Source organism: Chrysochloris asiatica, unplaced genomic scaffold, assembly GCF_000296735.1.
Source record: "Chrysochloris asiatica unplaced genomic scaffold, ChrAsi1.0 scaffold00014, whole genome shotgun sequence".
NCBI classification, from domain to species: Eukaryota; Metazoa; Chordata; class Mammalia; order Afrosoricida; family Chrysochloridae; genus Chrysochloris; species Chrysochloris asiatica.
In genome coordinates this window covers 370,167-384,178 of record NW_006408532.1, presented here as the reverse complement: position 1 = coordinate 384,178, position 14,012 = coordinate 370,167, and the positions used below count along the sequence as shown (strand labels likewise).

At 38.5% G+C, this 14,012-nt stretch overlaps 1 protein-coding gene across 1 annotated transcript in view; it reads right to left on the bottom strand.

Moving 5' to 3' along the window:
* The window catches only part of RABGAP1 (RAB GTPase activating protein 1), a 174,012-nt gene that overhangs the window by 98,018 nt on the left and 61,982 nt on the right, over nucleotides 1-14,012 (bottom strand). The window contains exon 11 of the mRNA XM_006834741.1: nucleotides 4,035-4,128. Coding sequence (XP_006834804.1) covers nucleotides 4,035-4,128 — 94 coding nt within the window. The remainder of the gene's footprint in view (nucleotides 1-4,034; nucleotides 4,129-14,012) is intronic.

Genomic DNA, 14,012 nt, shown 5'->3' with positions numbered 1-14,012 from the left:
TCATCTGAGGTAGAGGATGGTATCTCTAGTTTCAGAGATGGAGAAAAAAGTTCATAGACATCATTAAATGACTGAGGTAGCATTTAAGTGCAAAGACAAGTGAATACACTATAAGTTTCACAACAGTTGCATTGAGATTTCAGAGCCACCAATACTGAGTTAATAGAGCAGGATACTAAAATAGAAAAGCTCCTGTGACTATCAGATTTAATAGAAGTTTCTGATACCAATTGACTACTATCAAATTATTAAAAGGTCCAAGACATCTCGAAATCCCTCCGTATTTCTAGAAGAATAATGAACAATACATTTAAATTGAGTAATTTTGTGATGCTGATACCCTGACGACAGTTACATGTAATTCAACATAGCTTTGTCTTTGTTTAGAAAAAGCGTTCATATAAAAGTTAGAGACTTGAGCAGAAAGAACAAAAGTATTTCTGTTAATTAATTCGGAGGTTAGCAAACTATTGTCTGTGGGTCAAATATCGCATACTACCTATTTTTGTAAATAAGCCTTTACTAAAAAAGACACATTTCTGATTGTCTATGGCTGCTCTTATACTACGTGTCAAACAACAGCAACAGAGTCTAGCAGCCCACAAAATCTAAAGTATTTACTAACTTAACCTTTCAGAAATATGATGACTTCTAGCTTATTGATATCATTAAAATTATATTCAGAAGAATTATGTCATTGATAATATATGTCATGGAAGCAGCAGTCAAGAAATCAAACGACGTATTGCATTAGGCAACTCTGCTGCACAAGACCTTTTTAAAGTGCTGAAGAGCAAAAATGTCAGAGCAAACATGTGCCTGACCAAGCCATGGTATTTTTAATAACCTCATATGCATGTGAAAGCTGGACAGTGAATAAGGAAGACCATACAGGAATTGATGTTTTTGAGTTATGGTGTTGGAGGAGAATACTGAAAATGCCATGGGTTGCCAAAAGAACCTACAGATCTGTGTTGGTGCAGCCAGAGTGCTCCTTAGAGGCCAGAATGGCCAAAGTGTGCATCTCATACTTTGGACATATTGTCAGGAGGGACCGGTCACTGGAGAAGGGTATCATGTTTGGTAAGGTGGAGGGTCAGAGAAAAAGAGGAAGACCCCCAGCGAGACGGACTGGCAAAGCGGCAGCATCAATGGGCTCAAGCGTGGCAACAATTGTGAAGTTGGCCCAACACCGGGCTGTGTTTCGTTATGTTGTATATAGGGTCGCTATGAGTTGGTACCAACTCAATGACACCTAACAACAACAACAACAATATATGTCATAAATAATACTAATTCTCTTATACTCTGAGACACATTAACATAAACATGGAGAATTAGTGCTCAATGATACTGTTATTACTACAGCGACCAAAGTCTAATATGTTGTTGTTAAGTGTCATTGAACTATGTTGTTGTTAAGTATCATATGGAACTATGGTTCCAACTCATAGTGACCATGTAAAGGGTTTTCAAGGAGCAGCTGAGGGGTTTGAACCGTCAACCTCATGTTTAGCAGTCTAGTGCTTATCCTACATTATCTAAATAGAATGAATCATTTAAACTCTGAACAATTTTTCTCATTTGTAAAATGAGTATGTAAAATTCCTAAGGTGATAAAAGATGAAAATGCACATAACTTTAGGACAGTGCCTGGTATATAATAAATTCACAAGTTCTTACTACAATTACTCTAACTATGACATTTATTTTCTATATAAGGTTACAGAGTCAAGGAATTAAGTGTTTTACCTAACACCATACAGCTTAGAAATTAACAGAGGCAGAATTTGAAGCAAGCTGTACCAAGCTTTAAAATACATAGTAACCTTAATGCTTCCTGGTGTGGTGCTGTAGGATAAGCACTGAACTGCTAACCATAAGGGCAGTGGTTCAAATCCACCAGCCAAACCTCAGAAACCCTATACAGGGTCTCTATGAATTGGAATAGACTCAATGGCACTACAGAACACATACAATAATTATTTTTAAAACAGTAATGAAATGAATTGAATAAGAGAACTATAATATCATTTGAAGAGATGACTAAAACCAGCTAAAAAGTTTGAAACCCTCTAAAGACAATTAAGAGAGATGGAAACCCAGTTAATGTATTGAGGGAGTAGTAGAAAGACATGACTTAATTAAATAACAAACTGAATAAACAAAATTTGATAAGAAAACCAATTTTTAAGTCCATGTATAAAATGCTAGTGGGTTAACCTAATAAAATCTAATTCTGGAGTCTAAATGCTTTATCTAAATGATATTTAATATACTGTTACATAACTATGCTAAGGCTCAAATACCTTCCTGTTTTGGAAAACAAATATTTTTATGCAAATAAAATTCCTGCCAGCAGTAGCCCAAACATTACAAATTCCCCAACTTGAAAATATAGTTGTGACCAGGCCATCAGCAGGTTTGTCTCCTGATTGCTATAGAAATAAATATACGAGAACTACCCATCTGGGGGCATTTACAGAGTTCACTTATTAAAATTACTTGTGTAAAGACAAACCATGCTTTGGATTACTTTCTTGTATACACATTTGACATTTTCTATTGCAGACAGTGTTTAACAAAGAGTGTATAATGTTCTGTGAGTGCTAGAAGCAGGTAAGGTCCACCTACGGACCTTAAGAACATAAACGAATGTTTTAAATTGCTGAAACACAGTTTTAGCAAGAGTAGAGTGAAAGAATTAAATAGTTCAATTTCATAGAAAAAGCAAGCCCAAAAGTAACAGGCCCATGAGCCTAATAACCAGAAAGTCAGAACGAAAGGTGTGTTCAGGTCATTTTCAAGCTCAGCATTTTTCATCATATGCTAGCATCATCAATCTGATGAACTGGAGTGTCTCTGGTTACATTAATTAAGCATTGATGATAATGTATTCTTTTTACACAGCCTATAGGACAGTGCATATTGTCAAACTGTCTCTGAGCTGACAGAAAATTGCTGAATTTTACAAGTGTTAGCAGGAGTCCTCGCATGCCACTGTAGAATAAGAACTGGACCGCACAGCTAGTTTGAACTACAAGGTGGGCAGTTCAAACCCACTGCACTCCTTGACGGTGCTTAATTTATACTGTGCTTGTGAAACTTTGCTGTTACTCTAGGTATATAACACTGATAATGAAAAACCCCACCTGGGGTCTCTGCTGTTGTTAAGTGCTGTCAAGTATGCTTTATGAAAGCATCTTCTAAAGTTCTCTGATTATTTTGTGTTGTCTTCACACTGGGGAGTCTCAATTCTAATTGATACTGACCCAATGTTTAGCACATTAGAACTCTGCCCTAGAGGGTTATCAATGATTCATTTTTCAGAATTGGGCTACGAACCTTAAGGTCAGCGGTTCGAAACTAACAGCTGCACCGCGGGAGAAAGATGAGGCTTTCTACTCCCGTAAAGATTTACACCCTTGGAAACCCTATACAGGGTCGCTATGGGTCGGAACCGACTCGATGGCACATAACAACAACAACAACAACAACAAGCCAAACTTCAAAACATAAACCTCTGTTAGCAGCTGGGGGCTTAAATGATTGTGCCACCAAGGCACACCCTCTTTAATATAAAGTACCTCTTTTCTTATTTATTGCCACCATGAATTCCATGTTTAGATAAACACTTTCGCCAGCAATGAGAATTTATTAAATTCTGCATAGGTAATAATTTCTGTTATTCTGAACATTGATTTCAGGTCTCTACTACTATAACTGGAGTCCTGGTGCAGCGCTGCAGGTTGATGCACTGGACTGCAAGATTGGTTTGAACTACAAGATGGGTAGAGTTCAGGCTCACCAGCCACGCCTAGGAAATCCTATGCAGGGTCACGATGAGTTGGAACTAACTTGATGGCATTTAACAACAACAATTACTACTATATAATTTATGAACCTCAAAAAAACAGAAAGACCCTAGATTGTGAATTTCATGCCTACATTGCAGGTTCTATTGTGGTTATTAAGAGTCTGTACCCAAAGGAAGAGACTTGTAGATTAAAAGGAGAAACTACACTCTAACTTACCATTTTGACAGGAGCTCTCCCCAGGTTTCAAGAATTTTTTCTGCACATTCTTTGGATACATCACCAGATCCACTCAAAAGAGGTTCGTCATTATCTTTAGTAAACAAAACATAAAAAAAAAAATAAAAGATGGCTATGCTAATCCAGAAGAATGATAGGAATTCAAATGTGAGTAACTTTACTAGGAGCATAAAACCTTAATTTCTCTACATATATAAGTATCATGGAATATATGGAATGCTGGTATTAATCTCTCTCATTCACTTTTGTTTTCCACAATGTCCATGTTATGGAAAACAAAATAGATGTAGAAAAACAGCTATTTAATTATAAACATATTGGACTCACAATGATACATTCTCTCTTCTTTTCCAAAAGCAAACAGCTGTATGTGTGAAAATATGAGGGTAAGTCAAAAAGCATTGCTACAAAATCACAGAAACTTAAATAAATAACCAAAAACATCAAAATGTGAAGGCATTGTTTCTCAACATACCCTCCCCCACCTAGGTCTATGCATTTCTGAAGGCAGTGTTTCCATCTCTCTAACCCATCCCACCACTGGACCAATAAATAACACCATCATTAAAGACTGAAGTTATCAAAGACTTAATTTTGCTTGGCTCCACAATCAACAATCATGGAAGCAACAGTCAAAAAATCAAATGATGTATTAAATTAGGCAAATTTGCTGCAAAAGACTCTTCAAAGTGTTAAAGAGCAAAGATGTCATTGTGAGAGCTAAGGTGAGCATTACTCAAGCCATACTATTTTTAATTACCTCAGATGCATCTGAAAGTCAGATAATTAACAAGGAAGACTAGAAGAATTGCTGCATTTAAATAATGGTATTGGCAAAGCATATATTGGAAGTACCATGCACTGCCAGAACAAACAAATCTGTCTTGGGAGAACGCACAGCTAGAATAGTTTTAGAACCAAGGATGGTGAGACTTGTTTATCGTTCTTTAGACACGTGATTAGGAGGAATGAGTCCTTGGAGAAGGACATCATGCTTGGTAAAGTGGAGGGTCAGTGAAAAATAGGAAGACCCCTAACAATATGGACTAGCACAGTAGCAGCAACATTGGGCTCAAATATAGAACGTGTGAGGATGGCAAAGGACTGGGCAGTGTTTCGTTCTGCTGTGCACAGGGCCACTGTGAGTTGGAACTGACTTGACAGCACCTAGTAACACAAAAACAACCCTATCTCAAATGAACTTACACCAAGTCAATATGGCATCATTGGTATCCTCAAAGGAGTCAAATTATGTTCCTTTTTACTGTTCTTTGAGTTTTGAAACTAAAAGGTCTGAAGGGACAAGATAGGGATTGTAAAAGGGAAAGTTGTAAGGTTTCCCAACAAAATACTCACAGGACAACTCTTTTGAACCTTGAAGAATGAGCATGGCATTGTCATGGTGAAAAACAAGTTTCTCAACACAAAGTTTCTGGCCCCTTTCTCACTAATGCAGTTTTCTGTTTTCTGATAAGAAGCCCTCATGATCATCCTATGTTCTATGAGAAAATCTACCAATACTCCCCTTTGGGATTACCCACAAAAGTGGCCATTTTGAGCTGAACTACCTGACTTGATTTAACTGGCCCAAGAGATCCCCTGAGAAGCCAAAGTTCTGATTGGATCTGTCTCTCTGGATAGTATTAGTTAACTGAAGATTTGCCTAATGTGCTGGACTGGAAACTCAGTTTGAACCACAAGGTTGGTGGTTCAAGCTCACCAGCTACTCCTCGGAAACCCTATACAGAGTCTGTATAGATCAGAACTGACTAGATGACATGCAACAACAACAATTCATTCAATAAAACTGTCTCCATTAGCTCTTGCTTAAAACACTAATGGAAAGGTCAGCTCTTCAAGCTAGCTGATCTTTGGACATATTTTTATAGTATCCTTTTTGCTTGTTTGTTTGAAGCCACACAAATGAGAATAAAACAAGTATGTTATTGAAAAAACTTATCTATAGCAATCTATGGATCACAGACATGATTAAACATATTTTGTAATGAATAAACCTAAGCATGTATGAAATAAGACACCTAGTAGCAATACTTATTCAGATACCAAGGTATCTGACATGTTGTTGAGGGTTGTCAAGTTGGTTCTGACTCATAGCAGCCCTGTATAGGGTTTCTGAGGAGCAACTGGTAGGTTTAAACTACTGACCATGTAGTTAGCAGTACACTGCTTATACTACAGTGCCACACCAAAAATTCATCTGTATAAAAAGTTTTAAAAAATTGTATCATCTCAGTGTCCAAACACGGAAGAGAGAGCTGCTAAATGAATTATGATACATGCATACAATGTAACTACCTACACGCTAGTATGCTGATATAATGGAGTCCTGGTGTAACGCTGTAGGATAAGCCCAGGACTACAAGCTCGGTCTGAACCACAAGGTTGGCAGTTCGAACTCACCAGCGCGCTTCGGAAACCCCACACTGGGTTTACTATGGGTCGGAAAGGACGTGATGGCACTTAAAAACGCAACAACATGCTTGTATAATAATATGGTAAAATAAAAATATCAAAAGCTAAATCTACATTCTGCTCTTTTCTTTGTTAAATAATACGACAGGGACAGGCTGGACACAACTTGCTAAAGAAAAGAATAACTGCTTGCCTCCACATGAAGGGAGTTATGATTAATACTTTTTATCTCCTCCTGTATGTTTTTAGATTTTCCACAATGGCATATATACTTTATAATTAAAAAGCACAGAAACATCAAAAAAGACCAAAATGAATAATTTTAAACTTGATTCAACTAATTACATATAAGTGAATTCAAAGAAGAAATTAAAGAATCTAAGATGTTAAAAAAGTAAAAAATATGACACTGATAAAGAGATGTGAGAAGACTTGAAACTCAAGTGTAACAACAACAACAAAAAATGGACTCAGATCTTATTTAATCTTCCCCTTCAATGGACAATTAGGAAGATCCAAATTTGCTACAAATAACATGAGTATGAACTTCCTTGCAGCAAGCATTACTCTTGCAAACATGTCACCACTTCAACTGGGTATATGCCCAGAAGTGAACTTTCTGTTTAACAACAACAAAAAAGCATACTGTAAAAACTTTTGGTACTTAACTGACAAACTCGTCCAAAAGGGCCTTAGCAATTTCCATTTCCATTAGCTGTACTAGTACCTGCTTCCATGTGCCCTCATCAATACTTTCTGCATTTTCTTTTTTCTCAACCTGCTTAAATGAAGTCTAGATCTTCTGATGAATACACATTATATATGAATTTACACCCCAACTAGAGATAGTAATCATCTAAGAGCACTGATTTTAAAGGCTAAGAAAGCCATGATACTTTATCATCAAATTTTACCACATTGTAATGCCTTGGATATTATCATCAGTTTTGATGGTGAGAAGATGGTGGGAAGGGGGTAAATTGAGTTAACTGGGAAACATTCCATGTATGGAGGAATGGGGTAAAGAGAAAGGTTTGAGGGCACTAGATGAATTTCTCCAATTTCACTATCTTGTCAGGAACTGGCTCTAGTTTCTAATCCCTGAAGTAATTTTTTTTTTTTTAAGTTTTTATTTTGAATTGAGTGAAAGTTTATAGGGCAACTCATCAGCTTTACATTTAATAAATCATACACCTTGTTTCATTACAATGATTGTAATACCCTCCATGTACCATCAGATAACAGAATTTCTCTCTTTACTTATAGTTTTTTTTAAAACACTCAAGCCCATATAACAATTTACACCACCAAAGGGCACTTTCTACAAGTCTGCCTTCTGGCCACCAGTTCTCATGAATCTAGAGTCCTCAGCTGCTCCCTCTCCTCCATGTTCCCATCTCTGCCTTCAATTCTGGGGTCGCTGCTTCTCTGGATAAGGTCTCTCATTCTGCTTGTGCTCTTCCTCTCCATTGATGTTTGACGTTTGAGTTTACGGTCCTCTGCTTCTGGTTTGTAAGATTAACTACTCCTCCATCTTTGATAAAAAAAAATTCTACCTTTACAATTGTGACAGTTGCAGTAAGTCATAAAACTATTACTCACTACCAACCCATCATGAGAAAATAAAAACGATTCAGTGGGGACTCTATCTTCCCCACACACACTCTTAAACTAAACTCCCTCTTAAAACCTTGTAAACCAGTTATTTGATGCCTTTATCACCCCTCATTTGAGGTAGCCAATATCTAAGTTGCCCATCCCTATCTACCCTGTGTACAGAGGGGATAGCATTGATACTTGATGTGAAGACTCCTTCATTCTCTGTCGATATTTAGAGTTACTACCTCCATGAGTATGGGTCAAGTTCATCAAATTGTAGCAATTTACCCTCATTTCATTTATCAAAAAATATTTTTTATCCTCCTCTAGTTGAGTTCTGATTATCAAGCCATTGAGGCTAGGTCAAATAGGTACAATCTGCTAAGTTTGGGTGTTCTTGTGCATCTCCCCTTGCTTTATATCAGCTGGACGCTTTGCTCTCAGCTCTAGCCCTCTGTGGCTAAGTCCTTGTCCATGGGCTCAGGTGTCCCCAGGTCTCACCACACTTTGGAGAAACCAGCCCTTCCTCTTCTCTCTCTTATTTCCATGTCAACGGAAGTCTATAGACCGTACTTGAACTCAGCCCATTTCTTCACTGCTGCCTTTCCCAGTCTTCCACTCACCAGTAGACCAATGTGGTCGCCAGCAAGCTTACACGCCTGCGCATGTATTCTCTTTGAGTTAAGTCTTAGAGAGGGATTTGTCCTGAAGGAACTTGATTGCTTACCTTGATGGCTTCCTGGCAAACAGCTTACTTATTCTTGTAGCAGCCAGTCATACTGACATTCTTGTTTGGGGTTTCTCCCGATGATCTTTCTTTGAAGATGTATCTTCTGTAACTCTAGCTGTTCCAGGCTGGTCTGCTTGCCCTTTCTAGTGGGAATGTCCCACCTCAGAAGATTCTGGATGGGGCTCAGGTTTCTACTTAAGGTCCTATACACTTCAAAGGCTCCCCAGGAGGCCTATTTCATCGGGCAAGTTCTAGAACTCCTTTTAGGTATTCCAATCAGTTATAAGCTGAAGACGGGTTAACAGGCTTTCTGTAATCATGTTTCTTGACATTCCTATCTATCCCACTCAAGTGTCTATTTTACAAAAGTAGGCAAGAGAAACCAATATTCATAAGACAGTCAAGCATCTCAGTATTATTTCCCCTCTTCAAACTATGCCTAGATCCCTGTATTACAGGGCCCTGTTGTCCCAAGGTTGAGCATGCATCACTATTTACCTCTGTCCCACTAGGCCATGCAAACCTAAGTGTTCCACTATCTACCTTGTTCTTCCACCCCCTCCCCCTTCTTATACTGCCCTCTCCAATACCTGAACTATGATGTGTCTGCCCCCTACCCCACACTCTACCATCGCCTCGCTCCACACCACCCTCTAAGTCCCCCACCTTATATTCCATTAACTTTTTATCCTGTAAACTACCTGACCTTCTCACCACCTGGATCTCTGTTCCTCTGTGTTTACCTTATTTCACAATGTAATTGTTTTGATCATAGACTGACCTCCCAGATCCTCTGAATTTGTTCTTTTAAGTTTTGTTCTGTTCTCGACTCTTCCATTTGTTGACTGAGTTCTGGGTGGTGCTGCCATGTATGTCAATCTCTGGTTCTCAGTCCACAGAACTCCCTTTAGGATGTTTTGCAGCGCAGGGTTGGCTTTGACAAAATACCTTAGCTTTGGTTTATCCTGGAATGTTTTGATTACACCTCAATATTTGATTGATAGCTTTGCTGGGTAGAGGATTCTTGGTAGGCAGTTATATTTCTTTCAGGGTTTTATGTATTTCTCCCCATTGCCTTTTTGCCTGCATGGTTTCTGCTGAGAGATCCAAACTTAATCTGATTTTCTTGCCTTTGTATGTTACAGTTCTCTTTTCCCTAGCTGCCTTCAGGATTGTCTCCTTAGCTTTGATTTTAGAGAGCTCAATTAATGTATGTCTTGGTGATTTTCCTTTAGGGTCTATCCTTCCTGGGGTTCGTTGAGCTTCTTGAATGCTTTTCTTTTCGCTTTTCAGAATGTTAGGGAAATTTTCTTCCAACAGCTCTTCAACTATCTTGGCTGTGGACATTTGTGATTCTTCCTGTTCCAGAATGCTGGTAATTCTTAAGTTATTCCTCTTCATGTTATCCAACATGAATCTTAGACCTTCAGATTTTTTAATTCTTTTTCTGCTTGCTCGTATTAGTAGTACTGAGAGATTTATCTTCTAGATCACTAGTTCTGGCTGGCTTCCATCTCTTCAATTCAACTCCTCTGCCCTCCCTTTCAGTGTACTGTCTACTCCTGATATCTTATTATTAATCGTTTACACCTCTTTCTGTCCATTTTGAATTGTTTCCAATGCTGAATCTATCTTATTTGGTTGTTCCTGTAGTACTTTCCTGACTTCTTCCTATTTTTCTCAACTCCATTATAAACTGTTTTTGATATGTTTTATATTCATTTTTCTGAATTCCTTCTCAGGCATTTCCAAAGCCTGCCCTCTTACCAGTATGGAGTATATAGGTCTACCTCCAGCTCATTTGTCTCAGTCACTTTATCTTGTTTCTGGACATGTGCTGATATGGTCACCTGTTTCTGTTTCTTAGGCATATTCAATAGTTAGCTGTGGCCTTAATACTTAGATGAGTGTTTGTTTTGGTATTTTTATGCTTTCTGATTGCCTCCAGGTAGATGTGATCAAAATATGGGCTTCCCTTTTTACTCTTATTAGTCGTATCAGAGTAACTCTCGCAGGTGTTGGCTGCCTACCTGGGGTATGGCAGCCTGGTATTGGTTCTTTCCTGGATTGTAGAATTTTATAGGGTATGACTTTGACACACCCTATATGACAGCAATTGCTGTCTCATCTTGGGTAATGTATGGAGAGAAAGAGCCCCCTAAAGATAAAGAAGGGACCAAAAAACAAAACAGCAACAGCAAAGACAGACTGGATGCTGTAGTCTATAATTGCAGAAAAGAGAAGAGAGGAAAAAAAAGATCTGTAGCCTAATATGAGTATGATTTTTATGTCCTCTTTCGGCTTCTTGCCTTCAAGGCTGCCTGAGAAATTTCAAGATGCCACTGTTGGTTGTTATGATATAACTCAGGATTTAAATTTTGGCCTATTTCCTTTTCAGTCTGCCTGTCCTGCTCTATAACCCCCATGTAGGCCTTTTTCCTACTGATAAACATTTCAGGGCTGGCTGTGACCGTTTTGTGTTGCCACAATTGTTCCTTTACATTTTGAAGAGATTTGTGTGCACGTGTAGTATAGAATCCAATGGGGGTGAGGGTGGGAGTGGGGTGTCCACTCACTCAGGCACCTCCTCTAATAACCAGAATGGAGGTGCGCAGCCAGCAAGAGACCAATGAACAAGTACAAAAAAATTTAAAAAAAAAAGAATGTCCACACCTTTATCTCCGTGGTTCTGTCAGGCAGGTGTCAGTCCGTGGCTGCTCTGATCTTTCCCCTGCTCCGTCTTGCCCAGTTGGCCCCTATGGGAGTTGTTGAGCCTGGCAGATGCCCGAAAGCACTAGATTTCTTGCTTCTGTTACTAATTCCACTGGCTGTAAGCCTTCAAACTTTCTAAATATTCCTTTATAGATGGTTCAGAGTTCCGGGACCATCCCGTGAACCTGCTTCGCCTGGTATTCTGTGTTACTGCTGACGGAGATCCTCAATGCACTACACTTCTACCCTATCTGTCATCAAGTCCCACCTTACCCTCAAGTAATTCTTGTCTCATTAAAATATCAACATATCATAAACAACACATTTTGAGAAAGAAGCATAAAAAAATGTACTAAAATTTACAAGAGAATGAAATGCACTTCCTTCTAAAAGATTAGGAAGACCTATCTTATAAAATTTCCTTTTACTGTTTTGAGTACTTTCAGTGATCTGGATAGTAATAGTTTGAAATCTGTTTAGAAAACTATCTGCTTAGGAAAAGGAGTAGAAGTGGGGAGTCTTAAGTTTTGGAATTTTGTTACTAAACATGTCCCCCCCTCTATAACTGCTGGCACAAAAGTCCCACTGGTAAGAACTTGCAGCCATAACTTCCCAAGGAAGACCCAGATCGTACTGGGATAGACTTCCCTGGTTTGAATATAAGACTTCAGAGAATTACAATATGACACGGCTACAGAGTCCCTCTTTCACTCCCAATTCTCCTGTCATTAGCTCTTCACTACAGAGGTGAACCTTCTAAGGGTTACCCATTGCACAGAATTTACTGAGCACCTACTAGATACCATGTTATTACACTATATACTAGAGAAACAATGTTAGGTTAAACCACACACTCTCTTACAAAGCTGTGTTTCACTGTTTTTTGATTCACCCAGGATATATCCACAGCCAACAGTCCTCATCTCTCTCTACTGAAGGAATGTCAGTAGAGGTCTTTTGAACCTCCTCACGTAGATTTATCAAAAAAATCTATGCCTATAGATTAGAGGAACTAGTTGTCATTCCTGATGTTTATTAGTTACTTTGGTTCATATTTCTTTGTAAATGGTATGCATTCCATAAAAATTATAGCACAGAGATTTGAACATTTTCTTGTTTCATTTTAAATAAAAAGCTTTTCTCAATTTTTGCATCATTTTAATTTTACTGATGACTTTAAAGGAGGAGAGTTATGTAAACGTTACTCACTCTACCTTTATTGTGCTCCATACAAAAAGCACTGGACTGGCAAGCCCACCAGCCAATTCGCAAGAAAAAGATGAGGCTTTCTGCTGCTACCAAGATTTAAAGCTTCAGAAATCCAATACAGGATCTCTGTGAGTCAGAACCGACACAACAGCCAGTTAACAAAAACAACCTTCTTGCTTGTAGGTATATGATATTAATCTGACACAGACAGCATTATACTTCAAGACAGATGTTGAAATGCTCTTTTGATAATGAACATGATGCCATTCCTCTTTGTCATTTCCAGCATAGTAAACCACATGACTGTCAGATTCAAAATGACCAATAACTGTCCATTTCAGCTCACTAATGCCTAGGATATTAATCTTCAGCTCACTAATGCCTAGGATATAGATCTTTATGCGTGCCATTTAATTTTGAACTTCCAATTTTCCTAGATTCATAATTTGTACACTGCCATCAAGCTTGTTATAACTATTGTTACTAAACCATTGTTGTTAAACCATTGTATAGGATTTCCTAGGAGCTGCTGGTGGGTTTGAACTGCTGATTTTCTGGTTTACAGTCCAGTGCTGAACCTAAAGCTCCACACCAGGAATCCACAACAAACTGACAGATGAAAAATAACATCATTATAAATGGAGAAAAGACTTAAGTTGTCAAAGATTTTTATTTTGCTTGGATCCACAGTCAACACTCATGGAAGTAGCATCAAGAAATCAAATGACATTTTGTATTACGTAAGTGTACAAAACAACTCTTTCAAGTGTCAACAAGCAAAGATGTCAGTGTGAGGACAAAGGGTATACCTGACGGAAGCTATAGTATTTTCAATTGCCTCATATGCATGTAGAAGGTAAACAGTGAATAAGGAAGACCACAGGAGAACCTATGCATATGAATTATGGTGTTTGGAAAAGAATATAAAAAGTACCATGGACTGCCAGATGAACAAACAATTCTGTGTTATAAAAAGTACAGTCAGGGTGCTCCCCGCCCCGGAAGTGGGTGGAACGACAGAGCCCATGGTTGCCCTGCCGTCCCACAATTGAATTTCAGCCGAGGCCAGTCCTGGCTTTGTAGTTCGCTCAAGATGGCGACACAGACACCCAGAGGGATCCGCCTAACACAAGCCCACAGAGGAGATAGTTGAAGAGCTTCTGGAAGAAAATTCTCCTAACATCTTGAAAAGTGAAAAGATAAGCATTCAAGAAGCTCAACGAACCCCAGGATGGATAGACCCCTAAAAGACAATCACCAAGACATATAATAAT